The sequence below is a fragment of the Populus euphratica genome, unplaced genomic scaffold, assembly GCF_000495115.2.
Source record: "Populus euphratica unplaced genomic scaffold, PopEup_1.0 scaffold155.1, whole genome shotgun sequence".
In the NCBI taxonomy this organism is placed as follows: Eukaryota; Viridiplantae; Streptophyta; class Magnoliopsida; order Malpighiales; family Salicaceae; genus Populus; species Populus euphratica.
The window spans coordinates 322,928-350,140 of NW_011499929.1; the positions used below are offsets into that span (position 1 = coordinate 322,928).

At 33.5% G+C, this 27,213-nt stretch overlaps 4 protein-coding genes across 11 annotated transcripts; 2 read left to right on the forward strand and 2 right to left on the reverse strand.

The window, feature by feature from the left end:
- Nucleotides 1-800: 800 nt before the first annotated feature.
- Nucleotides 801-11,291, reverse strand: LOC105135908 (toprim domain-containing protein). The gene is made up of 21 exons (XM_011040990.1): nucleotides 10,864-11,291; nucleotides 10,529-10,653; nucleotides 10,030-10,085; nucleotides 9,891-9,948; nucleotides 9,690-9,800; nucleotides 9,272-9,361; nucleotides 8,772-8,852; nucleotides 8,132-8,197; nucleotides 7,937-8,053; nucleotides 6,907-6,954; nucleotides 6,742-6,827; nucleotides 6,574-6,634; nucleotides 5,998-6,180; nucleotides 4,768-4,899; nucleotides 4,303-4,364; nucleotides 3,891-3,974; nucleotides 2,989-3,120; nucleotides 2,071-2,167; nucleotides 1,855-1,989; nucleotides 1,555-1,622; nucleotides 801-1,036 (listed from the first exon to the last, which is right to left on the reverse strand). Exons 1-21 carry the CDS (start codon nucleotides 11,141-11,143, stop codon nucleotides 961-963), a joined length of 2,148 nt encoding a protein of 715 aa, XP_011039292.1. The 5' UTR covers nucleotides 11,144-11,291; the 3' UTR covers nucleotides 801-960.
- Nucleotides 11,292-12,540: 1,249 nt separating this feature from the next.
- On the reverse strand, nucleotides 12,541-17,529 carry LOC105135909 (nucleic acid binding protein). Of its 3 annotated transcripts, none has more exons than XR_844268.1 (14): nucleotides 17,262-17,529; nucleotides 16,994-17,145; nucleotides 16,746-16,801; nucleotides 16,609-16,660; nucleotides 16,412-16,522; nucleotides 16,213-16,293; nucleotides 15,341-15,421; nucleotides 15,113-15,178; nucleotides 14,910-15,026; nucleotides 14,541-14,622; nucleotides 14,347-14,432; nucleotides 13,715-13,775; nucleotides 13,247-13,336; nucleotides 12,541-12,991 (listed from the first exon to the last, which is right to left on the reverse strand). XR_844268.1 is itself a non-coding variant. In XM_011040992.1 (14 exons), the coding sequence occupies exons 1-13, from the start codon at nucleotides 17,422-17,424 to the stop codon at nucleotides 13,247-13,249; spliced, it is 1,164 nt and encodes a 387-aa protein (XP_011039294.1). In that variant the 5' UTR covers nucleotides 17,425-17,526; the 3' UTR covers nucleotides 12,541-12,991. The 3 variants fall into 3 exon arrangements, 2 of the variants coding, with proteins under 2 accessions (XP_011039294.1, XP_011039295.1); XM_011040992.1 differs by having other exon boundaries at nucleotides 14,541-14,588; nucleotides 17,262-17,526; XM_011040993.1 differs by lacking the exon at nucleotides 16,213-16,293 and having other exon boundaries at nucleotides 14,541-14,588; nucleotides 17,262-17,526.
- Nucleotides 17,530-17,923: 394 nt separating this feature from the next.
- LOC105135910 (CDK inhibitor P21 binding protein) lies at nucleotides 17,924-21,114 on the forward strand. Of its 6 annotated transcripts, none has more exons than XM_011040999.1 (10): nucleotides 17,924-18,164; nucleotides 18,469-18,637; nucleotides 18,736-18,800; nucleotides 18,892-19,116; nucleotides 19,547-19,756; nucleotides 19,854-19,919; nucleotides 20,060-20,149; nucleotides 20,225-20,281; nucleotides 20,662-20,774; nucleotides 20,880-21,114. In XM_011040999.1, exons 2-9 carry the CDS (start codon nucleotides 18,481-18,483, stop codon nucleotides 20,758-20,760), a joined length of 969 nt encoding a protein of 322 aa, XP_011039301.1. In that variant the 5' UTR covers nucleotides 17,924-18,164; nucleotides 18,469-18,480; the 3' UTR covers nucleotides 20,761-20,774; nucleotides 20,880-21,114. The 6 variants fall into 6 exon arrangements, with proteins under 6 accessions (XP_011039301.1, XP_011039299.1, XP_011039298.1 ...); XM_011040997.1 differs by having other exon boundaries at nucleotides 17,927-18,164; nucleotides 18,727-18,800; nucleotides 20,889-21,114; XM_011040996.1 differs by having other exon boundaries at nucleotides 17,927-18,164; nucleotides 18,727-18,800; nucleotides 20,662-20,769.
- Nucleotides 21,115-26,005: 4,891 nt separating this feature from the next.
- On the forward strand, nucleotides 26,006-26,969 carry LOC105135912 (basic helix-loop-helix (bHLH) DNA-binding superfamily protein). The gene is made up of 2 exons (XM_011041000.1): nucleotides 26,006-26,695; nucleotides 26,788-26,969. The coding sequence occupies exons 1-2, from the start codon at nucleotides 26,006-26,008 to the stop codon at nucleotides 26,941-26,943; spliced, it is 846 nt and encodes a 281-aa protein (XP_011039302.1). The 3' UTR covers nucleotides 26,944-26,969.
- The last annotated feature ends 244 nt before the right edge of the window (nucleotides 26,970-27,213 follow it).

Sequence of the window (27,213 nt, forward strand, 5' to 3'; positions counted from 1 at the left end):
ATTTTGTCCTTGTGGTTGAAAGAAAAACTTGCACGCACAAAATTGCTGACATTAGAAAAGTAAGGGGATCAATGGACCACACCAAACAATTTTTTGGTGAATCACATTGTTTCTGATAAAACAGTGTCTACAGAATGATATTTTGCTCTACAACGCAAGTATTGTGCTTCTTAATAAAGTTGTGCGTCTTACGTGAATAGGATGTTCCTCTTTTGTTCTGTTTTCGGTTTATTTCTTCTTCTCAGAGAAGAATGTGTGAATACATACATACATATATATATACATATATATATATATAACTCCTCTTTTAGTATTCTAGCAAAACTAAATTCCTTTTATGGTTTAAAAATTGTCATTCTTTCTAATCTCTCGTGGTTTTATAGTTATAAAACCAATCCAAGATCAATCAAGGAGAAGGCATGATCACAAGTTCAAGGATAAACTTAGTCAACTAAGATTAATCCTTAAATTTAAAATTAAAAAAAAAACAAAATAATATTGTTGTAGACAAAAAAAAAATCAAAAAAATAAACGAATAGAAGTTCAGGTCACTTGTCAACCCTGGTTTTTACCCGGTCAATGCCTTGACTTATATTTTCTTTAACCTAGATGAGTCCAAGACTGCTGCCCGCCAGACCAGTCCGGATTAATGGTCTGTGAGATAAACCCCATTTTAGAGACTAAATATTAAATTCACACTTAAAATACTGCACTTGAACAAAAACACGCACACCAACATGTTTAGACTGAGAGAAACTACAGAATAAAGAAATAAGAAAAGAAAACTGTGAAGACATGGCTTGTTAAATCAAAGCATCAAAACCTGATATATGAAGCCCTAGTTTACAAGATTAGATCATTAAAGTACATCATCATGCAAAAAATAACATTGATGTATATATTAACTCACAAGTGAAAAATGTACAAGTCTTTTTATCTTCATGTTAGTTACATAATTGGCTATCTTCTAAGTGGTTTAAAGCCTTGATTGTCGCTTCCAGTTGATTTATCAACATTCATGAATTCACCAGTTACTCTGCCAAAGTGCACGCAAAAGATTCATCAACACTTGTTTCATGTAAGGAAACAAAACATCCAAATCTAAACATGGTGAAAACAAGCACACGAAATAGAGTGAGAAGATGGTGCGTATCAGGGAAGACATCTGGGGACACAAATGAGCAACAAAACAATCAGATTAAACTGCACTCTAGACCAAAAACAGAACTATTTGTTACCCTAAATATGGTTAGATCTTCTTCAGTTTTGACGGAAGAAAGAAACCAATACCGCACAAATAGTTTCCCTGCTATTGCCATGTAGATAGGACTATTTTCTACCGAAACAAAAATCTTAGTTTATTTACATTCCATGGTGATGATACATACATATTATGCTAGAATTGGAATTTTAAAAAACCAGATTAAAACCTGTTGCATTTGACAGAATCAGGTCAAGCCAAAATAATTTCGGTAGCCAAGAGAAGTTACTTGTAATCATTGCTAAGGCTAAGGTTGTGATGTGACACCATAACAATAATTTTGAGTCTCATACCTGTTATATGACAGGAAGGCATCTCCTATGGTTCCAGCTACCTTATTTCTAACCTTCCTGACCAAAACCTGCAGGACATAAAACTTATTAATAGACTTGTGTCCAGGAATAATGACGGTGATAAGTATATGAAAAGAAAACTTTTTGGTTTAAAGGGAGAAAGAAATGAAGACAAAGTGTATGCCATGTGTCTTTGTGCAATACAAGATTATCATGTAGATTCCATTGTCTACTAATGATGTTGAAAAGTTAGCAAATATAAACACAAGCATATGCAGGAGACCATACAAATGTTCTCACCTGTACTTGATCAATAGGTCCAGCATTTGGATTCCTATTACGATGAATGACAATGCCGTTGTCGCATTTGTTAACAAAGTGTGCACTGCCACTGATATCATATAGATTAGGAGGTTGGCCGGTCCAATTTTGCAACTGTTAGACAGAACACAAGTTAGTACAAACTAACAGAGGTCCTTAAGATGACATAAAAAACCTGAGATCACAAATGCCAACCTGTCTTGGATGTGCCACTAACCAAACATGACAAGCGTGATGTTGAGCAAACCTTTTGATCAGTGTAAGCATCTGACTAACATACTCAGTCTCAGTCCTGTCATAAGCAAATTTCATATCAAGCATCGAATTACAAATTTATGGCACATATTTATAATTCAAAAACAAATCCTACAAAAAGAATATGGTTTTCTTCGAACATTTTGAGGGATTATGTTTCCTGCATTTAGTTTCTGCTAAACAAGATGCATTTTCAATTAGCAATTAAGCTAAGACGACAAAATAGATAATCAAGAAAATGTTTATTGTCCTCTAATACATCTGTGAAATAAACTATATGGAAGAACACATCTGTGAAAAGCTGAAATAGCACCTTTCCATAAGCTGCTGTACAAATTTAACAAAAGTTGAATCAGTCTTACATTTCAGTGATTAGTGCTTGACACTAGCCTTATACTCATAAGACTCAACATAAACAAATGAGTAGTAAGAAACAAGGGGAGATGGATTAGTCTAAACAACAAGAGTGAATTGTGATGATAATACATATTTACTAGACTGGAAGGAGAGATATAGTAAAACCCTTTTGTACTGCTTTGATAAAAAGAAAAGAAAGTAACCAACAATTCAAAGGTTTATGAATGAAAAAAAAAAAAAAAACAGGGTGACAGAATATTTTAGCTTAATGATGCTATTATCATTAACAAAACAATTTAACATGTAAAAGAGAAGAGTTGAAATTAAAAGAAACTAGGCAAATGAACAAATTTTCATCATTCAAAAACCATGAGTTCTACACTGCAATCTCTCATTAGCAGATAAAGAATGAAGAAATAACAAATAACTAGAGAATTTAGAGCATGTGTTAGTTCCCATCACAAACTCAACATTTACAAGCAATAGGGATGGACATCTCACATGTTAGGAGGGCGTTGATGATCGAGCTCATTGTAAGGATCGATTACTAGTCCACGGACCCCATGTCTGAGAACTGCAGCTCTTGCAAGGTCAAGAACCCATTTTATATTTGGAAGTGCATCGTCCTCACATCTACTCCATGAACCACAGGAAAAGCCCACACAACAAGACATCAAAAGCAATGCCGACAAGTTACATCATGAACTTAATCAGAATGACAACAATTAGATCAAAAGCAAGTGTTTGGAAACATCAGGGGCTTCACAATGAGGATTACTCTTCCAGAAGTTATTATTAATTAAGGTTCTGGGATCATTCAAGCATTTGTTCTTGAAAGTGCAAAAGAAGTTCAACAGCCAGTAAATAGAATATTTATTAACCATTCCCTACATGTAATTATTCATCAACCTACTTTGGTTTGGGAACAGTAAGTAGTCAAAATATTTTAAAAGTTCGATGCCAAACATGAAAGTTCATAAACCAGAATAAAAGGCTGTACTGTCTTTTCTAAAAAATAAAGTAAAAAAAAAAAGCACTTGTGAACTGAGATAGCTTTAGAAAATAAACTCTGACAGGTTGTGGTCTCAGCAGATTTCTGGACATCAACGTAACCACTATGTAATTTTTCATTTTTAGACATCAGGTACTGCAACTTGTAACTAAAAAACTACAAATTTATAGCTATAGAAGCTGAGGACCTTCCTATCAGTATAGTCAGTTTCCCTATTTCAGGATAGACTTGACTTACAAATGCATGAGAATCATTGAAAAATCAACAAGCAGAAATAAAAAAAGTCCAGATTAACTAGAAAGGAAACATGAAACAGGTTGTCACTCCAAGTCAAAATTATAATAACTAGATGTACTTATATCACCTGAACAAACTATAAAGTGTAGCTTACCTTATGAGATAAAAAGTATCACTCAACCACTGCTTCCCTTCTTCTAACTCCTCAGCACTCATTCGTTCAGCAGATTCTCCATAACTATGGTTAGCAAAGAAATCAAACGATAAAGTTAAAAGAATTCATGTGAGATAAAAAGTAGAAAGGAAATCAGCACAAGTGACAAAAAACCAAATGAATTATCACAACTAATCTGGCAATTTAAAGCAAATATTACATATTATTATAGATAAGAATCAATTGATCTACAATTAGAAAGGTAAGAGTTTTAGAGTACATCTTCAAGAAAAGATTTCAATTGCTGTATTACCTGTCAAGAATTACAATATAGGAAGTTGAAAGAGTACATTTTCAAGAAAAGATTTCAAGGACATCATAGAGCAATGATGGAGAAATAGACCATACTGACCGTGCATCAAAAAAGGGCTTCTTCATGTGTTTCTCCAACAGTTTCCTAGCATGTTGCCGAACCTATAGCAAAGAAAAAAAGACAACCAGTTGAGAAAAAAATTAGTAAAAAGAACATACATAATAAACATAATATTGATAAAGGATGAAAAAAATATATTAAACAAAGCCTTTTTGCATGTGAAGAACACTCACATGAATATGATTAAGAATTTTAAAATATGTGAAGTTAACTACATTTCTAAAACCATGTTGCTCAATCAATGAATATGACAACTTGCATGGCTTGATTCTACAAAACCCAAATCCTGTGCGCTAAATGCATCTAAACTGTATCCAGAGACTGCTATTTCAGTTTCATCACAATTAATCCATGTTTAATTGAGCATGCACAAGGAAGGGTGATAACCATCACTAACATCAAGATTGTGCATGTCAAAACACAAACAGAAAGGAACTAGCTTACATTGTTCTCCATGGAGCAAAGTGCGAATTTCCATCCAACACTTTCATTAAGATTGCATAATAGAGCATCGATCCACTCACTCTTGCCTGAATTGGGAACCCCAGTTACCAAAGTCAACTCTCCTGGCATAACCTAATCAAAATACATGCAATTAAAACCAGTCTGTCTGCCATTATTCAGAGACACATATATGTAATTTACTAGTAATTTAAAGAGTTTAGCTTCAACATTAACTCCCTTCCCAGAGATGATAAAAACACCATGTTTATTAGTTACTTCTCAATGCCCTTCTTTCCCTCTGTGTTAAGAAGATTATAATATTAATGAAAAAAGCATGAATCCTTGCAGCTGGGAGAATATGGCATCCTTCTATACAGAGAAATGGAGAAGAAAATTAAGACGATATGAATTTCCAACCACACTGAATATCACTCCATTCAAAACCCTGGAAATCCAGTTCTCTCACTGCATATCTTTTTAATTTAAAAGAACAAAAGATTAACTTCCTCTTGCTCTCTCTCACTGTCCCTCTCCCTAACATGATCTCTCTTACTGTCCCTCTCCCTAACATTCACATACACAGATTTCTCTAATTTACTGATACGTAGTAATTTAAAAGAATATAACAGCAGTGTTACCCCCCTTCCAAGAGATGATAAGAGAAACACCTGTTTATCAGTTACTTTTCTGAGTTCACATTCTTCTCTTCATAAAGAAGATTTTAATTTAAATATTCAAAAAAGAGATCGAATGATTATAACTGAAATAATAAGAAATCCTTCTATATAAAGAAATGGAGAAGAAAATTAAGACAACATGAATATTTCCACCCTACTGAATATCAGACAAAAACTCCTTTCAAAGCCACAGATTACAGAAGTTCAGCTCCCTCCCACCTTACCCCCTTCCCTTCTTTGCAATCCATTCCCTCATTTCAATATTTTCCTTTGATTCTTCTTCTATTTTTCTATTGATTTAGAATTAGGAAAGCTGGATCAGCTATCTCCAGACGTATTATTGAAAGCATCTGATTAGATTATCAATTTATTCAGGTGATAAATACAATTTCATATTTTGAAAACCATAACATTTTTCTACAAATACAGTTTTTCAAAGGAAATTCTCATGCAACATAATATTTCATTACCTGAAATTAAATAAATACCCCATGATGAAAGATAAAAAATGCAGGTTTAAAGCAGAAGGAAAGAAAGAAATATCAGGACTTACATTATATATTTCATTTAGAGCTGTCCACCCAGTTGAGGCACCAAATTCATACCCAAGAGTACGATTATAATACGCATCAATCTCAGGGAAGTAATCGCTAAAGTGGAACAATCCACGTATAGGGTACAGCTCAGCATTTTCAATTATATCCCTCAGTGCAAGTGGCCCCGAAAACATGAGAACCTGAAGATATTTTCTACCAGTGTTGTTAACTATCAAGAAGGAAATGTCCAATGTAAGTAAGCTTCATGAGCCTTTCAAAAATCATTCTCTGTGGATTCATCTAATAAAGGACAATTATCTATAAAAATTGATGAAATGCATTCGACCAACAACATGGTTTGATGTTAATAAACTAAATCATAAATTATTCCAGAATAAATGGTTCAGAGGGAAGGAAAAATAGCATATAGCATATGAACTCAGTTTCCATTTTGTTGAATCAGAGCCATATGAATCATCATTTGCCAAATGATGCACCAGTTTATCACTGAAAAACATTAGAACAAGGGAAAACAAAATCAACTTGTACTTTAAACATAGTCATGGCATGTATATGAGCTATTCATTTCTGACCTCATTTGCATCCTTGAAATGTTCGTCTGTATTTTTCTTTGGCCATTTGACTCGCCAGCATCTGCATCCACCAAAAAAAAAGAAGAATGATGGTTTTTCTAAACAAATTTGCGAAAATCATTCTCATGTAACGAAGGAAACAGTATTATCAGCAGACAAGCTATGCACCTTTCCCTTCCAAGGCGGCGTGCCAGCTCTTCAGCCAATGCTTGACCCGGTGGATCTCCATCAGTGGCAAGTATTATGCGAGATACCTACAGAAGTACAAGTCAAAACTTGCATCTTTAAATTGATGGGTAGCACTCACTAGCAGTACAAGTTATTTTTACCAACCTTATCCAAGTACTCTTTGCAATTCCAGAGATACTGATATTTTGTGTCCTAGCTTCACAGATGCATATAAGTGGGAATCAGATAGATTTCCAGTACAAAAGGAACCAAATATTATTAACATGGACAATGAGAATACTGGTTTAATTTGGCAAGGTCTCTGAATGCTCGTTTGAGAAATTAACAGTACTTTATTAATAAGGTTACAGAAGAACAGAAAAAAAAATAGCAATTAGCATTCAAATGATTTTTAATCACAAAGGTGAGGATTGCATTCAGTCTATGTGTAGAAGTGTTTTCACACTAATGCTATTTCTCCCTACATAAATAAGCCTTATGGGGTCACATGCATGGATCCTTTTCCTCCATTTTGTTTTCCAATGGACATGACTAGATTCAATAATGATGTCAGACAAATTTGGATTAGTGTCTTATGGAGGATTTGTTGATAGAATTAGAGAGATAGTTAAGAGATGAATCAGGGTTTAAGTTGCATGTATGCAGAATTGGGATTGATTGAGGATGTGGAATTGGGATTTTAACCGTAATGTGAATGGTAATCTGGGATTACTGTAGCAATCAAAAATACTTCAGGAGGAAGAAGAAAAGAGAGCAAGGAAAAAAAAAGGGCAACAACCCTTAAACTATATCAAATACTCATAATTCAATTATTCAAAGTCCTCCCACTGCATAGAATATATAAACACCAAATACTCATAATTCAATTATTCAAAGTTCTCCCACTGCATAGAATATATAAACACCAAATATAGTCCTAAACTAATAGGAAAACATAATTACAAACTCCTAACTAATATTCTAGTTTCTAAATAAACTAAGATTTCTAAATAGCACTAAAAATCCTAAGAGAAATACCTAAATATAGACTAGTTTTACCGGAATTATCAAAATAAACATAATCACGGATTAAATAACTATAATTTCTCAACTTCTCTATCATTGACTGCATCAAATAATAAATAGTAATAAACATTGCAGACAAAAATCTGAATTTTAAAGTGTTGACACAGACCTCCTGGTTAGGTGGTAATTCCTTTGGAGAAACTGATGGAGGTGCACCATCAGGGACACTCACACAATTCCGAAATCCAGCTTCTTCCATTGCAAGCTTGTCCATTTCACCTTCAACCTACAATCAGAATAAATTGATAAGCATCATGAGAGGTAACTAAGGAATTTCTCACAAATTGAAAGGCAGACACAATACAATGATGATTTCATCTGCTCCCTTTATATCATCTAGCCCGTAAAATACTTTTTCTGTATCCTTTTCCTGAAATAAAAGCAGAATAGTAATGGATTAGAAACACATTACTTCAAATTAAATATCAAATAAATACTCCTTGTGCCTTTCACCTGAAATAAATGCAAATTAGTAAAGGATCAAATAAGCACTACTAAAAAATTCCTTTGAGAGATTGAATGTGACAAGGATACCATCATAAGAATTTACTGAAAGGCTGAATGAAACAACCCAAGCAGTAAAACATGAAGTTCAAGTTTAAATAAGGATAAAAAAAAGTTCAAGCACAAACATAGAGGAAGCAAATCTTAAAATGAAGAAAAACATAAATCATGAAGTTCTCACAAAAAGTCTCCCTCATCAGTGATGCACGCAAATTACTAGTCTCTGAGGTGTTTGACACCAATCAAGGAAAGTTCAATGATCCCTCTAGTAATCATTCAAGAGAGATTTCCCGGTAGGAATTCATCCAATGGAGATTCAAAATACAAGGTCTTAAGATTTTAAAATGATGGTAATGATTGATCGGAACTAAATATAGAAGTTCAATAATACAAGCCTAGGCATTTTTTTATATAGAAAAAGTAACATTTATGACAAGAACCTGCCAAAATCTCTTGTTGATGTCCCGATACTTGCAGCTTACAAGCACTCCATTCCGTCGATAAGTGAAAGCAATAGCAACCTGCCAATGAAATGTCTAGAATTATTAGAAGGGGCAGAAGCAGTTCACATTTAAACTGAAATGACAAGAACATATTATCCAAACAAATTAATCAATATTTGAAATAGGCAACAGAAAATACCCCCCACCCCTTCTTCTCCTTACACATATGAACCAAGGAACAACTTTAAAATCTCTTCTTGTACTGATCATAAAAGGGAGATATAACTTTGTTTCCATTTATAAAGGTGAAAGTAGCAAAATTTTTGCATTTTATGTATATAAAAAAAAGAAGATAAATTCACCCAAAATTCCATTTAGTTTATCCATGATTATGGTTCATTTGAATTTACAACTATTAAAGGTTCATAGGAATCTTCACACTACAATTAATGATTAAACATAAGAAGTATTCTTGTTGTTTCAGTAGTGTTGTGAACCTGGCCACGGTCGCCATAACCTTTCTGCATAACTTGATTTCTCGCCAGCGTCTCTGCTGATATTAACCGCTCCTTGAAATAACAAACAAGCTGAAACAATGCCAAAAATAGTTATATGCCTTGCATTGCAATAAGAAAAAGGCAAATAGATTGGTTGAGAACGTGAAGAATGTAGCTAAACTGTCTCTCATTTCCCATCCCAGTGAAAATTAGTTATGCTAAAAACATTTCCTGGAGATGTTCCTGAAAATCAATATGAAGGAAGTGCTCCCAAATGCGGACAACTATCTCGACCACAGGCACATCAAGAGACTGAACTGGCCAGCACCTTTACAAGTGGACTAACCATCACCCAAATCAGCATAATAGAAAACAAGATTAGTATTAAAACACAAAGGTAAAAAGATAACGCAACAACCTCGTCGCATAACGGTTCCAATTCCAGACTCTGCTCTGTGATTTCTCTTATCTCCTTAACTTTGGAAAGTTTGAGTGAGGTTCCATATGTAGACTTGCTACCTGCAAAGGGCTGCAGCCAAAGGAGGAGTTTTCAGGCAAATGATTTTCACTGCTATATGACCAAATAGTTTTACATGCAACACAGACAAGAAATTCTTACTTTTGTTCCACCATTCCACCCACATTTTGCTCGAAAGCAATTCCAGGATGCATTTCCCCTAGAAATCAAAGATGCCCCAAGTTGACAATTTTATAATCACCACATATAAAAATGATTCACGAAAAGTGCAAGAGCATACCCATCCGCACTGATGAAAAGAGAAAAGGATTTCTCTTTTGAACCACCGCCTTTGCACTAACACAAAAAACAGCAACCACAAATAAGTACAATTTCTAAACATTGCAATCAAACTTAATAAAAGGAATACCTGATAGCACAGAAACTGAGACTTTACACCAAATTTAGCAGATCATTCCCATGTCCAAATTTTTTTGCAAAGAAAATTTATTTCAAAGCTCAAACATTTTATTAATGTTCCTTTGTTTCAAAACAAAAAAATATCTTTCGCAAGCTGAAGCAATCAGCTAATGTGACTGCATTAACTACTTATATCAATTTCGAGCAAAATAAATCTCATCAAATCTTTTACTACTTGGTTCTTTTCTAATATCAATTGTCAATATCTAATTTTAAAATTTGCTTTCGCATGATAAGCACACAGTCAAATCTTATAGACAACTCCTTGACAAAGCGAAACTTTAACATTGCAACAATAAGTAACACGCAAAGATCTTTACCATTGGACAAGTTAAGGCATTGTACTGTCCAGGAGCAAAGTGATCTAGTTCAATCCCCACCTCTGCTAATTTAAACCTTAAAATCTCCAACTTTGATTTCTTCACTTCTGGGTCCAAACCATAAACTGAAAACCAGACCAAAAAACACACAAAAATACCACATCAACCCTCTAAAACACGCATTTATCTTCACATGAACATACAAATTCATATACACTAACCTTTCTAAAAAAAACAAAACAAAACTTTCAGCCTTATCCAACAAAAGCCAAGAACCCCACGTAACAGAAACAAAAACCCATCTCAAAAAACACGAAAATGCATAAGATAAATACCTGGGGCAGAAAGAGGAGAAAAAGGGAGGCCATTAGTTTGAGTAAGCAAAGAACGGCTAAACTTAGAGGTGGGTTTTGAAGAACAAAAAACAGGTGACAATCTTTTAAAGGTACGATATTGTTGTTTATTTGAAGAAGGTAACAGAGGCAAAGGAGTAGGAAAAGTACTAGTGGTGGGTTTAAGCAAGAATTTAGAGCCCATGTAGTAGTGAAAAGAAGATAAAAAAGCAAGCTTTTTGTTCAAATTGACGTGAGGTTTGTGAATGGCAAAAGCAAGCATCTTTTTCTCTCTCTCTCTTTTGGATTCTCTATGGTTCTTGTTGTAGGTGTTTCAGCAAGGGCTGTTCTTCCATGGGTGAGAGTGGAAGATAGAGGAGGGAAAGGGCTGAAAACAGGGTTTAAGGGTTTCCGGGTTCTGTCTGTCGTTGTCTTACCTGTTTTATTTTATTTTTATTTTATCTTTTACACTTCACCTTTTTAATAAAGTTATTAAACCCGCTAACCCGGTTCAAAAACAACATTATTTTAATATAAAAAGAACATTAATTTAAAAAAAAAATGAAAATGAGTTTTGACCTAATCATTTTGATGCGGTTTGGTTGAACAAGTTACTGAATTAATACTAAGCAGATTTAATATTATTATTTTTCAAAATAAAAGAAAATGATTAATTAATTTAAAAAAATTAATAAATGAAACTTTATGTGGCTGTCAGTCTAAGCAGATTTGATTGAAAATGATTAATTCTATTTGTTAGCTACTTAGGATTGTATAATTATTATTTCTTAAAAATAATTTATGTTTGAAATATATATTAAAAAAATTTAAAAATTATTTTTCATATTAACATATCAAAATAAATTAAACATATAAAAAAATTAAGATTTTCCGAAGCATTTTTTTGAATAAAAAAACAAATACATACTTAATTCTCTTTCAGGTTGAAACCCGCCCGAATAACTAACCAGATTGCTTTCCTTTTCTTTTCATTTCTTTGTTGGCTCTTTTGCCACTTGTATTTTAAAACAATCTCATTAACACCCTTCTCTTTCCCAATCTTTTTCTATTTTTTTAATATAGTTTTTGTTTTCAATTAACTCAATTTAATATTTATCCATAATTTTTTATGTTAAAAAACTATTTTTCTCAATGAAAAATATATATAAAAAGAGGAAATTATAATTAAAATGTAAAATATAATTTTGAAAGTGTTTACGTGTTGGTCTACAAAAACTAGTGGAAGGAGCTAATTTCAAATAAAACATAGTTTGAGAGCAATCAAATCCAAAATTCAAAGTTGAGGGACTAATTGGAATTCTTAACTACTGGACTAATGGGTCATTAGCAAGGGACCTAATTGACAAAAAAGTGCAAAATTAAGAGACCATTAATTAAGTTGAAGCGTTGAGGCTGCAGATAAATCATATTGAGGAAGATAGCATGCGCATTTTAATCAAACTAAATGGTGAATCTCAAAGACTTTAATCTATACAATAAAAGATTGATCAGAATTCTAAAACAAAATAGACGAACATAGAAGAACAAGAATATATTTAATTAAAATAAAAAGATACATAAAACAAATTTATCTCGAGAATTTCTTCAGATAGTAACCACACATTAACACTTAAACAAAAAAAGTCTTGTACATTGGAATATTAATTATGAAATGGGAAACAAAAGGAGTTTTTTTTGTCAAATATCTAATTGGTTTTATCAATTTTGTCTTCAAGAGAAAATACATGCAAACCCCAAAAGGACATGCTCTCCAAAGTGGAACTCAACCACACTGCCAGCAGCTAAACCAGATCTAGTTAGAGTGAAAATCTTCATGTTACATATAAATTTCCACATGTGGCATCTCATCACAGGTGACCTTGTATCTGCATCATGATGCCTCAGGGCTTTCTTCTTCCTGGTGTTTAGCACCAAACACAGCTTCAGGACTCGTAGCATAACATTCTGTGCTGGTGCAAAGAAAAGTGCACTTTCCAAGTAAAGAAGAAGAAATTGTGCAAAGGGATTCTGTCTTCTTGTCTGCAGATGGTTTTCTTCGGCGGGTAGGCTTTGGAGAACACCAACTTTAAGATTTGAAACTATTTGTCCTTGATCCTCAACCATTTCCAATCTGTCAGAAATTTCAATAAAAATAACCACCACATGTCAGTCTTAGACATGAAAGATCAGTATCTTGAGCGTTAGTGTATTACTATACACCAGAAATGTTGTGGCATCATCAATCTACGAATTGCAACAAAATGAGAAATCTCAACTAAAAGTTACGAAACAAAATATGTACTTGAACTTTGCATGTTTGTGGTACAAATTGTGCAAATATCATAAAGAAATTTTGTTTTCAATCTAAATATAATCCTGAAGTTACCTAATTCAGACGATGTAGCCGACAAGCCTCATATTTTTCTGCAGTTTGAATTACTTCCTTCAATGCAGCTGGTCCCAAACACTTCAGAACCTGTAACCATCAACAGAACAAAGACAACATGCAGATGCTAATATTCAGTTTATTCTGCAACATCACAAGGACATAATTAATATGTTTACAGTTACATTACCAATACTATCATCTCTGCTATAAATGGTTAAAAAGCATAGAAAGATCCAAGTTTTATAGATGATAGTAGCATCATCAGCAGGCATAGTTCTCAGCCCTCAGGCTTAATCTCTGCTCCCAAGGATTGAGAGTTTTGTCTTGTTTATCATCATTTGAACATTAGCCCTAGCATCCTTTTACCACAAAAAGTCGAAATGGTTGTCTATGATCTTTTTTTAACATAACCTAAATTTCAAAACCAAATGAACTTTCCAGAGCATATAATGAAAATGCACAAACCTCATTTGCATCTTTGAAGCACCGTGAGTCATCTTTCTTCGGCCAACGTACCAACCAACATCTGGTGAAGTCCAGGAAAAAGAAAGGCATAACAGGAATGAGTTTGAAGTAAAGCCTATTTTGGTGGCAAGATCAAACTGCTTCGTTGTGTGACATGGCAGGACATCGCAGTATAATTTCAAAGGTACAGACTCATAATGTGTTACACAGGTTCTATTTAGCTAACTATTCCTTTTCCATTACAGATCACAACCCATGTGTGCTACATAAAATAAAAGTATGGAGCTCCAATGATGAAACAAAAAGAACAGACGAAAAGCTAGCTATAAAAGAAAATGAAACCCTTCTCAGTAAGACAAAATAAGAGATATAAAGAAGAAACCAGTAAAACCTAGGAAACCTAGATGGCTCTCAAAATCTGAACTGCTTATTGCATATCTATTGTATGTGCTCTTTATATGGTAGCATATACAAGTTTCAGAAATACCCCCACTTGAGCTAATAAAACATAATAAGCCTTGTCACCTGATCAACCAGCATAAATCTAATAGTTTCACCAAACTGACCCTATTCCTGTGTAAAAGATAATTTCTGACCATATCATTCAGGTTTCATCATGGGATAGTTATCACCTTTCTTTTCCCAGCCGGCGTGCTAGCTCTTCAGCCAACGATCGCCCACTTGTGTCGCCATCAGTTGCCAGGACAATGCGAGATAGCTAAGAGGTTTATATGTAAAAAGAACAGAGTAATTAAGAAATTAACACAGGAAGAAAGTCTGAAGGATCACTTCATGTCCAACTCATGTTCTGCCCAAAGATGCTTACTTTATCCAAGTACTCTTTGCTGTTCCATAGATACTGATACGCTCTGTCCTAGCTTCACACATGCATTGATACACAAAACAAACTAAAGTAAATTAATGATAGAATAGACATCAAAATCTGTGAGAAAAGGTAAGATAGCACAAGAACCATAATGTAAAATGTACAAGCTGGAAAGAGAGAATATTGTGTACTTAGCAATAAATAAGAGATACATTTTGAAGAAAAAACAGTAAGCTTTATGGCCTAATTAGATTCTCAGTTCAGTAGGAAGAAATACAGTTGTTTCACCTTGAAGAAAGAAAGAAAGAACATATAGTTAAATCTTAAAACAAAAACATGCCGATGAAATTTATCAGTCTCAATTCAAACCTTCTGTATGGATGGTAAATCTTTTGCAGAAACTATTTGTGGTGCGCCACCAGGAACACTAACACAATTACGGAATCCAGCTTCCTCCACTGAAAGCTTATCTATTTCCCCTTCAACCTTAGACAACCAAAGTAATAACAATCAGGACAGAGAGAAGTTTCAATATCCAGTTAGAAGAGGGCAAATAAGGTGAAAGCATTTACAATAATAATTTCGGTGGCTTCATTTATGTCATCTAGTCCATATAACCATTTTCTTGTGTCCTTCTCCTGAAAAGGAGTTACACAAATATGATAAGTCAAAAAAACAAAAACAGAATAAATCTAGGGTTTATTTTAATAATATCTCAAACATCAACCCCATCTTGAGCTTGCCAAAACATCACCACTGCATGTCAATTTTAAAATGCAGGATAAGCTTAGCATATTTACCTGCCAAAACCTTTTCTCCATGGTTCGGTATTTGCAACCAACAATCGCCCCATTTTGTCTGTATGTAAAAGCAATAACATACTGCAACCAACAGTAATTAGAAGCAATCACATTCTTAGAGTTGGAAGTTCTTGAGACAGATCATTAAGCTGAACATCAAATAAAAATGTTAAAGATATGATCTCATCATTCTTCCCTCTTTTACATAAAACAGCCATCGTTAATCCTAGTTTCAGTCCTTCACCCTTGTCTTTGGTGGTAGAAGTACAAAATGCGGCTAGAAATGGCCTTTACTTTAGTTCCTGCCTTAACCTAACATATGTTCTAGAGCAAGGAATGCATTGCACAAACAGGAAGATCAAAGAACTTGTTTTGCCTTTTGAATTATCCTGGATAGCTGAATCCAAATTTATCACTTCATGTTTGAGAACCAGAATAAGAGTTGAAGCTAGAAATAACATCACAAAATTAGAGAAAGGGAACATAGCCTAGAAAACCTATATTGTTGCCTACTCAATCCAGAATCATACGAGCAATTTGGCTACTCAATTGAGCAAAGGCTTAGGTCACAGTTGTCTCACTTATTCCCTCAAGTAAACGATTGCAAATACTAGGCTAATAGTCCCAATCAAATTTCTTGGACAATTATTAAGGGCATAACTGCCCCAAAGGATTAAAAAGTAAGTTTAGAAAATGATGAGGGGTATCTTCACATTTACCATATGAGCATTAATCCTAAGCCATTTTCTCTTCTCTTAACTACGTTTCTTCCAGCAAATTAAAGCATACATTGAAAAGTTTTTATCTCATGGTGAAACGTTAAAGTAAAAATGGTAAGTAGTGCAATGCTCCAAATGATACACTTTAGGGACCTTATCACCGGACATCTGCATAACAGCATTTCTCCGCAGAGTTTCCTCAGAAATCATTCTTTCACTAAAGTATGCGATCAGCTGGTAAAAAAAAAAATTATAACCAACATAAATAACATTCCACCAGTCAATTCAATAAGACTTGGCTAGAAAATTTAAAAACTACACTAGAATATTCTGTGAATAATAATCAGTATACCTTGTCACCCAATGGTTCCAAAACTACGTTCTCTGGGGTTACTTGCTTGGAGGACTTAACTTTAAAAATTTTGTTCATTCCAGCGATTGGCATCCTGCTATCAGCAAAGGCCTACAATAAAAATTTGAGAATGGCTTAAGAATCTCCCACTTCCAATTACCCTAAAATTCGAATGAATTTTCACATTGCATCTTCACCTGGCCTGTCCATCCACAACCAGTCCCGAAACATCTCCACATTGCAACATCCCTACAACACCCATTATCAAAATCCTTTAAATGTTTCCAATGCAATGCATTTCCAACTATACTAGAAAGTACAAGCAGCAGCTTACACATCTTGGGTGATATTAAATGATAAGCTCCTCTCCATGGTCTTGCCACCTTTGCACTGTACAAAAAATTAACCACTCAAAATATCAAAAAAAAAAGTTACAAAAAAGCAATAATTTTGTTTCAAACAATCATGGTATCCAATATCCATGTCTACACAAACATAAATATCATGTTTATGGTCATAGCAATACACTACAAAGCAAGACTATGTACCACATAAAAAATTTAAAAAGTGGTTTCATCTCACCCTGGGACAAAGCAAGTGATAGTACTGTCCAGGAAAGCAAGAATCATCACATTTAATCCCAAGAACCTCTATTTTCTGCTTTAACACCCTTACTTTATCACTATCAACCATACCCTCCCCCTCTTCAATAGCCTCCTTTATATAACCATTAGCTTCAACAACAAAAAAAAAAAAAAAAACCATAATTTATCAACTTTCAATTCTCTCAAAGGAACATAGAAACACACACTTTGAGGGGAAAAAAAGGTTAAGGCAAAGAACTAAATACCTGAGTGTAAAGCTGGAATCCTGGTAGTTTTAGAGTAAGACCACACATGACTAATTAATCTTGTTGATTTTGGTGTTGAGAAATTCTTGTTTATGAACAAGAAGTGTACTTCAGAAGAGAAGCGACATAACTGATTAGTGAGACTGAGAGCTGATGTTGCCATTCTTTCTTCTGTTGTTCTAGGTCTACAGTTTTACTTCACCAGCCACTCATCAAAGTTTTATCCCTTTTTTTTCGCTGGCAGACATCTTCTGAAACTTTTTGGGCAGAAGCCTATGATGGGTTTTCAAAGTCTCATATGCTGTCCTTGTTTTATATTCGATTTCTCGATTTAGTCCCTGTATAATAATTTAGTCAGCTGAAAACCCGATCCCTTTTCTGTGGCAATCAATTGAGCTCTATCAATCTTTCTGCTTTTATCCAATTATTCTATTAACTGAATTGAGGTGCAATTTTTATGTCAAGTAAGATTTTTTGCTTAAAGTTATAATATGAAAAGTAAAAGGAAAAATTATAACTTCATGTGGCCCCATTTGGATACAGAGATTTCTTCCCCATGATACCTGATAAACAATTGGTTAGAAGTTGTGTGTCGAAGTAGATAACTGCAACTAAAAAAAACAGTGTTTCGTTGACCAAATTATATGTAAGGGCTAAAGTGACTGATTAGGGATAAATCAGGGGTGCAAATATAGTCTTAGCCCCTAATTGTTTTCTTGTCAGCAGCTGAGCCCAAGTAACCATCCTGTCTCTGGCCCGATAAAGTAAACAAAATAAAGATTAAAACTTTGAGAGAGAGAAGACAAGAGAACCTCTCATAAACCCTAAGTATAATACTCAATAAAGATTGAAGCTTTAGCATATTGTAACGTCCTGTCTCTTGACAAACTTGTCTTTGATAAGGTTAGTTACGCAAATCTTGTTATTTTGTTAGAGAAGGATTTGACAGTATGGGTTAGGACTTAACTTGCAAAGATTTCATCTATTATTTGTGTGTCTGAGTTGTTAATTCAATTGGCATGAAATAAGAACATTGTTTGTTGGGTTGTTGCTATTTTGTCTGTTTTCATGGAACTTATAGCAGATAGCTCTAGCTTAGTACTCTGTTTTCTCATTGTTGTTGAATTGTTTTATTTATGTTGTTTTGGTAATTTCTAATCTAATTTTAATCTTAATCTTAATGGCTTTCAGATTATTTTTTGTTTAGTTTTAGGTAACAATGCCAAGAAAGCCAACAAGGCGTCGTAGATCATTGATAGCGAGGCCCTTGACCTTTGCTCCGTTTTCGCGTTCACTTGCTCATCTTCATTCTACATTCATGCCAAAGCATCAAATGCTTGGCAGTAAAGTCCCTGGGTCTCCCTCCCACAATGAAGGTATTATCTCTTTGGAACATCGTTCTACTGTAATTTGAAATGTATTAAACTTGGTGTTCCTGATTCGATTAGCTTGACATTGTATCAAGGTGGTGCAGTGGTTAAGAAGACTTCAAAAGAAAAGATTGAGCAGTCTGAGTCTTCTGAGGAAGAAGAGTTTGGGGTTTGTTATTTATTTTGGTGATGCTGCCTTCTTTTGTGTTAGTTTGGCTTTTTTTATTATCTTAATGTGGTTCGATGTGTATCTTTTGAAGGGAGAGGTCCAAGCAGACTTTGCATTCTTTGATCCAAAACCTGACGACTTTCATGGAGTGAAGATCTTGCTGCAATCCTACCTTGATAATACGGAATGGGATTTGAGTGGTTTTGTAGACTTGATATTGGAACAGACCACAGTAGGGACGGTTGTTAAAATTGAGGATGATGAAGATAATGGACTTTTCTCTGTTGTTTCTGCCCTCAACTTGGGGAGATATAAGGTAAGTAGCTTGCACCTTTGTTTATCCTGCACACAATGTCAATGGCTAATGTCATGTCAATTAAAATGTAGTATATCATTATGGGAAGTTTGCTCTCATTATTTAGTGAGATATGAGGCATCATGCCTCTTCTTTTTTGTAAAGATCCCTAAACCTGAATCCTACTATGGCCAATGCTTAGCTACAACATCGGGTAAACCTGAATCCTACTATGGCCAATGCTTTGCTACAACGTTGATTCATCTTAATTTGAAACCCAACAGGCATAGGTTTGTGTGAAATTACCTTCTTACCGATTTTGTTAATGTTGCCCACTCTGGTGTAAATAGTGTTTTAGGTGGTTGTTGCCTGTTTATTAGCCAACAATTAACATCCCTTCAAATCTGTTACATTTCGACTGCACTGGCTAAGGAATGTCTTGCTCTTACAGGATCATAAATGTATTGCAGATCTCAAGGAGTACCTGCTCAGACTATGCCTGGAGAAAAGCATAAAAGGAGATCTGAGAGTTCTTTTGGGAGAACAAGCACATAATGTGGGTCTTTTGGTCTCTCGGCGAGTTGTTAATCTTCCACCCCAGCTTTTGCCACCTCTTTATGATGCTCTGTTTGATGAAATCTCTTGGGCTACAGAAGATGAGGTTAGATAAGATATGAGATGGGTGAGCTTAATAAATATGTTTCTTTACATGCTGGAGAGAACTCTTTCTAGCTAACTTCTTGTTTCATTATTTGAAGCCAACAGAGGAGCTCCGGAATTCCTTCTGTTTTAATTCCTATGTACTAGTTAGCAAAATGTACAAGGTATGTCTGTCCTGGATTCTTCCTCCTCCTCTTTGTACTTCCATTATGGTATGTCTGTCCTGGATTCTTCCTCCTCTTTGTACGTCCATTTTTGTTCCTTCATGATCAAATCAACACTCTTTTCTCTCGCTACATTGCAGCACAAGAATGCAGACAAGAAAAACCAGCTAAGTAGTGATAGTGAGGAAGCAATTATATATGTGAATCCTGAAGATGAAATTTTTCACAAGGTACATATTCTTTTACTTTTATTGATAGTATTTTGCATCTCGTTCTTTCACTGATTGTTGCCAGTTACATTTCAGCTCAGCTTGTGGTCCTTCAACTTTCCTTTTCATGCCGAGCAGGTTACAGCTCGTGAGGTTCGTAGTAATAATGCTATTATCTTGAAGAGGTTACATTGTTGATTGCATTTTGGAGTGTACTTCAAACTTAATGCTAGTGATTTTGAACTTAATGATAGAACCGGTGGTACTCTTATTTGTAAAAAAATTGTGATTTTTTACTGTTTTGTTGTTATTTCCTAGCATAGCTGTCTACAGTATTCTTTTTCTCAACTTCCCTAGATGAAGAACCTCTAAATATCAGTGAGCTACTGTTGTCAAACCTCAGTTGGTTTTTGTTGTGCTGTTTTGGTGACCAGGTCTTTCAGCACTACGTTATTGCTTCCCTTGGACATTTACTTTTAACATTGATGGCTTGAATAATAGAACTGTTAGCTAATTATTTTGATAATTTACAGCTAAAAAACTACCGGCCAATGGGATTAGTAATGGCTGTCGAGGCAGATAAAATTTCTACATTCCGAGAGCAGCTTCATTCATTGATTGATGAGCCATAAATTCCTATTGTAAGGTGCATCAAATTTCAATTCACAAGTCCTTAGTTATTATTTTTTTCTTCTGACATTTGTGAAAAAACAAAATCAATTCTAGTGGTTGATCTTAATTGTATCTGTAGGTGTCTCAGGTGCCAAGTTTTGATTTCTTCCCAGATGGAAGCAATTTTGCAGCAACCTGGTTTACAAGACAAGTTTATGGAACTGTTAGACAGGCAGGACGACATTTTTTGTTTTGTTTTCTACACATTGTGTTATTTTCTCTCCTTTTTTATACAATTTGTCCCATTTTTATTGATGGTACCAGGCCAGAAACTGAACAGCATACGCATTTATACGAATGACTTCATTTCTTTAGTATTGTTTCATAGAATGAAGGCATGTTTGAACATCACAAGGTTAATGAACTCCATGTTAGAACAAATAGTGAAGTGGTGGTTTTTTTCTTCTTTCCAGGATCATCAAGCCTTGCATGGGGTAGAATTGTCCTTTTCTGATAGTCAAAAAGTCATTTAGAAATTATTGAATAAAAGGCAGGTAGGTTCTTGACATTTATTTAGCATGGTAAAATTACTTAATCATCTTTAAAATTAAAATTTTCTTAACTTTGTTCTAGGGTTTTATAAACATTTTCTTTTTAAAAAAGCAGAAATTACTATTTTAACTAGGGTCATGGGCTTCTTAGGGTACTTTAGTCTTTTAAATTTAGTTATTTTATAATTCTCAAGTTTTATTAGGGGTGATAAGGTCAATTACTAAATAAAAAAGTTTTAAAAAAATCGAGGTGTGTTTACAATGGTTGCATGTTTTGAATGGTGTGTGCGGTGTTGTTCGATGGTTTCAATCTAACTCGAGGGATAGTGACCAAAACGTCTCGACGGCCTCTCTATGTTTAGGTGGTGAGTGGTTTTTTCCCCCCTCTTTCATTGCAGGCATGGTCAAAAGGTCATTTACAAATTGAATGGAAGGCATGTGGGTTTTTAACATTTATTCAGAATAGTAAAATTATTTAATTATTTTTAAAATTAAAATTTTATAAACTTTTTTTTAAGTAGTAAATTACTATTTTAACCTTGGTTATGGGGTTCTTATGATACTTTAGTATTTTAAATTTGGTTATTTATAATTTTCAAGTTTCATTAGAGCTGATAGGATTGATTGCTAAATAAAAAAAAATTAAAAAAAAATTAGAGAAGCATGAACAATAGTTGCATGCTTTAGATGGTTCGTATGCTATCGTTCGATGGTCAAACTCTAGCTTTCGGAGTAATGATTGAAGCGTCTCAATAGCCCCTCCATGTATAGGTGGCAAGCATAATACACTTGTCTCTGATTTGGCAAGTATGATTTTCTGTTTTCTTTTTTCCTCTCTTTCATTAACATCAAAAAGTTAATGAATTTCATGTTAAAATAAATAATATAGTGGTGATTTTGTTATTCATTTCAAGATCATCAAATCTTGCATTGGATAGAATAATCTTTTTCTAATAATAAAAAAGTCATTTACAGGTTGAATAGAAGGCAAGAAGGTTTTTAACATTATTCATCATAGTAAAATTACTTAATTATCTTTGAAATTAAAATTTTCTAAACATAGTTTTAAGGCTTTATAAACCTGTAATGTTTTTTAAAATAATAATAAATTACTATTTTAACCTTGATCATGGGCTTTTTTATTTTTTACTTAATTTAAACAGAATTAAATTACTTCATTGCATTTTGAATTAAAAAAGAAACTTGTCTTTGTTTTTGGGGTGCTTTGGTCTTTTAAATTTGGTTATTTTGTGATTCTCAAGTTTAAGATCAATTGCTAAGTAACAAGGTTAGAAAACAAGCTGAAGTTGCGTGAACAATGGCTACAGGCTTTGAAAGGTGTGTGCAACATCTTTCGATGGTTGAAATCCAAGTTTGGGAGTAATGAACGAAATATCTCTTGGTGGCCCCTACACACATAGCTGGTGACCATGATATAATTGTCTTCGGTTTTGCGAGTGTGGCTTTTTTCTTTTCTTTTCTCTCTTTTATTGATTTTTTATTGGCCTTTTAAATTTTTAAAATAATCCTTTAATTTTATTTTTTTTATTTTTATTTTTATTATTTGTTTTATTTAAAATAATTTATGAAGTTAGAATTTTTTTTTCAATTTCATTTTCCATGGATTTTTTCATTAGTCAAATTTGATTATTATTCTTTTGATTATTATTTGTTTTATTTAAAATAATTTATTAAGTTAGAATTTTTTTTTCAATTTCATTTCCCATGAATTTTTTCATTAGTCAAATTTGATCATCATTTTTTTTATTATTATTTGTTTTATCTAAGATGGTTTTTTAAAATTAATTTTTTTTTTTACAATTTCATCATTTAATTTTTTTTCTTATCAAATATAATCCTTTTTTTTATTACTATTTTTTTACCTTAAAAAGTTTTTAAATTAATTTTTTTATAATTTCATCCTATAACATTTAATTGATCTAGAGTTCAAATTTTTGATTGAGCATGTTTCTAGAATTTAATGGGTTACAGGTTTGAAAGATTAACTCAAGTTTATGAGATTCACCTGGATTTGTTTGTCTCCCTTTCTTTTAAGCTTATGTTTTTCGATTTTGATCCTCCAATATTTTTTTCACTTTTTATGAGATTTTTCATTCGTTTTTAAAATAACACAGATTATTTCAGTTTTTTTTTTTTGCAAGTCTCTAATAAATTTATCTTTTTTAAAAGAAATTTTTATTTTTTTAATTTAATTTAATTAATTAATTTTATCATTTAACATTAAATTAGTCAGGTACTGAGCTTTTTGGTTGAGCTTGAGACTAGAATTTAAAAGGTTCATCCAGACATACTTGATTTTTTTTTGTACTTTCCCCCCTATTTTCTATGGGTTTTTTTAATCGATTTGAACATAACATAGGTTACCTCATATTTTTTGTTTTTGGCCTTTTGTTGAATTTGTCTTTTTCAAAAGGATTTTTATTTTAAAATTTAATTAATTAAGTACAAGTATAAAATTTTCATTTTATGGTGTTTTATTTTGTTCGCTTTCCATATAATTGTTCTAACAACGATTGCGATCTCTTTCAATTAACTAATTAAATCTTAATTTTTTTAAAAAATTAATATTGCATAAACAAATTTTTTATGTTAAAAAAAATTAACTTACAATATAGCACGAACCATTTAACTAATATTAGCTAAATGCTCAAATCTAAAATTAAAAAATTAAACCTAGTATTATAAAAACCAATCCAATTTTATTAACATGAAACTGGACTTGGATCGAGTTTCTGTATTTATAAACACTAAACCAATAAATACTTGTGAATTTCAACAATTTTCTCTTGGTAAGTAACATCTACTTTCACATCTTCAACAAGATATTAATATAACCTCAATTTGTAATTTTATTTTATTATTTTGCTAATTATATTTAAATTAATATTTATTCATATTATCCAATTTAGGTTTAACATGAAAAGTGTTCGCAAATAAATTTTTTTTTATCAATCACTACTAAAGAAAAAATAACTCATTCAACAATTAAATAATTATTATGGCAACACGAAAACAAATAATTAAAAATAATTTGAAATCATTATTTTGTTATAACTTTTTAAAAAATTTCATCAAAATCAAGTGAAAAATAGTTAATATTAACATTAATCATTCTTAGCAATAAAAAATAAAAAATAATTTGTTAAAACAAAGCAAAATTAAAGCATGAGTAACTGCTAAGGATAAGCAAAAAAACAAAAAAATCAATTAAATTGAGAAAATAAAATAAAAAACTGAAAAACGGAACCATGAAAAAACTAATTAAACCAATTAAAATTTAAAAAAACCCAGCCAATTTAATTTAATTTAGGTTTTATAAGCAAAAACCCTAAAAAACTAAACCGAATAAAAAAACCCGGCCGGTTTGATACGGTCTTGGTTTTATAACAATTTTTTCTTCAAAATCAAGAGAAAAACACCTAATATTAACATTAATCAATCTTAGCAATAAAAAATGGAAAATAATTTGTTAAAACAAAGCAAAATTAAAGCAAGAGTAACTGCAAGGTTAATTAATTAGGAAGCAGTAATATACATATATAGTAGCCGCCAAGCAACGTAACGGTTTATAGAGAATTAATGGGAAATCCTAGCTGCTAAATAAACAAGAAAAAACCACCTGAAGTATAGTTTAGAGTGGGTAATACTTGAGATTCGTCCCTATATTCTTGTTAATATTTTAATATTGTCCTTGTACCAAATTATTTCTTAATTTAACCCCTACACACCAAACCTCTGTCAATAATATTGTCTCTGATCATGACCCATTTCCGAACAAGTTCTTGTCAATGGTCGACCCAGTCGCACATCGACATCTTGTAGTGTTAATAATTACGGGTCGTGTTTCTTGATATTTATATTCTACTCGTTGTTCATCAGGTAAAGGCCAACCCAACTGCGAAACTACGTGGTTTGGTGTTACCGATGGAGAACGGTGTGTAGGGATGATATTAAGAAATAATTTAGCGCAAGGATGATATTGACAAAGAAACAAGAATGCAGGGACAAATCTAATGTATTTCCCAAATTAAGGCTCCCCAATTATTAGGAGTTGGTTACTCCATCTTTAAGCCCATAATCCCCTCATTAATCTCCTACAAAAACTCTAACTCCCCACTTCCCCACCTCTCCCCCTCTCTGTCACATAACCATAATATTTAGCAAAGTCTTTTCTGTTTCAAGCTGTTAGTCTTTGTGTTAGTGTGATTAGTTTGATAAGGTTGGTTAGTGAGTGACTTCAGGTCTTCTTGAATTAAAAGGGACAATATCTATGGTATCTCTCTTTCTTTACGTCTCATTGTCTTATGGATTTCTTTTCATGGTATCTTGCATTTGTCTTTGGTCTCATGATTGTATAATATTCACTTTGGTCCTTTTAGTTGTCCTTGCTTCTTGCCTTAAAACTCTTCAGCTTCTGCTCTTCTGTTTTCTTGCTCAAAATGGGATATGAACTCGAGACCTCCAAAGCAGAGGGGGGCATTGATCGATGTGCTAGTCGTGCTATAGGCTTATTGGCCTATTTGTCTTCATCTCCGAGCTATTTGTTGGATTGTTGTTTTATTGCTTGCAATAGCTAGCAGTACTTGAACTTAATGTTTGTGTTGATTGATGAAGTTAATGACAATTAGTACATATAATGATCAAATTTTGATGGAAGTTTCTGATCTTTTTTCTTTTCTAGATTCTATCCTCCATGGCTCTAAGCATCTGTTCAAACCTGGGATCATCACTTCAGCATCACAGCCTTCCAGAGTTAACCGCCTATCCACAAGGCAGCGTAGAGATAGGAAATCATGAGCTCTTTGGTTGTAATGACAGGCTGATGTTGTCAGATTCTTTCATCAACCCTTTGTATGAGGTTGACGATCAGCTGTTTTACTCAGATAGCTACACCAATCTCCTCCCATTCTCCTCTTCTCCCTCGGATAACACAAGCCCTCTTTCCCCCGAAATCTCTCCTCTTGAAGATTTCGAGTCCTACGCCTGCCCGAAACGCCAAAAACTCTACACAGACCATTTCAACACAAAATTTGCAACAAGTTTCTTTGAAGGATATGTGCCGAATCCCAATCCAGGGCCCCCAGAATTCTTGCCAGAAATCCCAGTTCCAGAGCCCAAGTTTCAGGTTCCAACAACCTTCAATGTCGGGAGGACTCTGAGTATGATGAATTCAAAGAAACCAAGCACAGGAGTCAGCTTGTCTGCGCAGAGCATCGCTGCGCGTGAGAGGAGAAGGAAGATTACTGAGAAGACACAGGAGCTTGGAAAGCTGATTCCTGGTGGAAATAAGATGAATACTGCTGAAATGTTCCAATCTGCTTCCAAGTATGTCAAGTTCTTGCAGGCTCAAATTGGAATTCTTGAACTCACGGGGACTACTCAGGTAATTAAAACTTTCGTGTTCCTCATAAATTTTTAGTGGCTGAAATGTTCTGTCTTTCCATAACCTATGTGTTCATTCAACAAATGTTACAGGAAAACACAGAGGCAATGCATACTAAAGAACTTCAAACTCTTGTAACGTCTCCAACAATTCAAGAGAAGTTGTACTTAGAGCAAAAGTGCTTGGTTCCAAGAGATTTTGTTCAAACCATTGCCAATGATTCCAAGAGATCCATGCAAAACCTTTGAATATCGTTGAGGAGATCGATCAAGAGTTGCTGGGGGAGCAATTTCTTGGATGGTTAATAGCAGAAATTTGTTTATGTCCAAGTAGAGTCTGTTGCTGTTTACCTTGTTTTTTTTTTTTTTTTTTTAAAATATGGCCTAATTATCCTCAATTTACTTCCTAAGTAACAACTTTCCTTATTGTAATGTTAGCAATAGGAGCTGATTGTCCATCTTCATTTTAGTTTTAGGTGGTCCTAATTTCTTGTAAATTTCTTGCTTTCAAGAAAATAA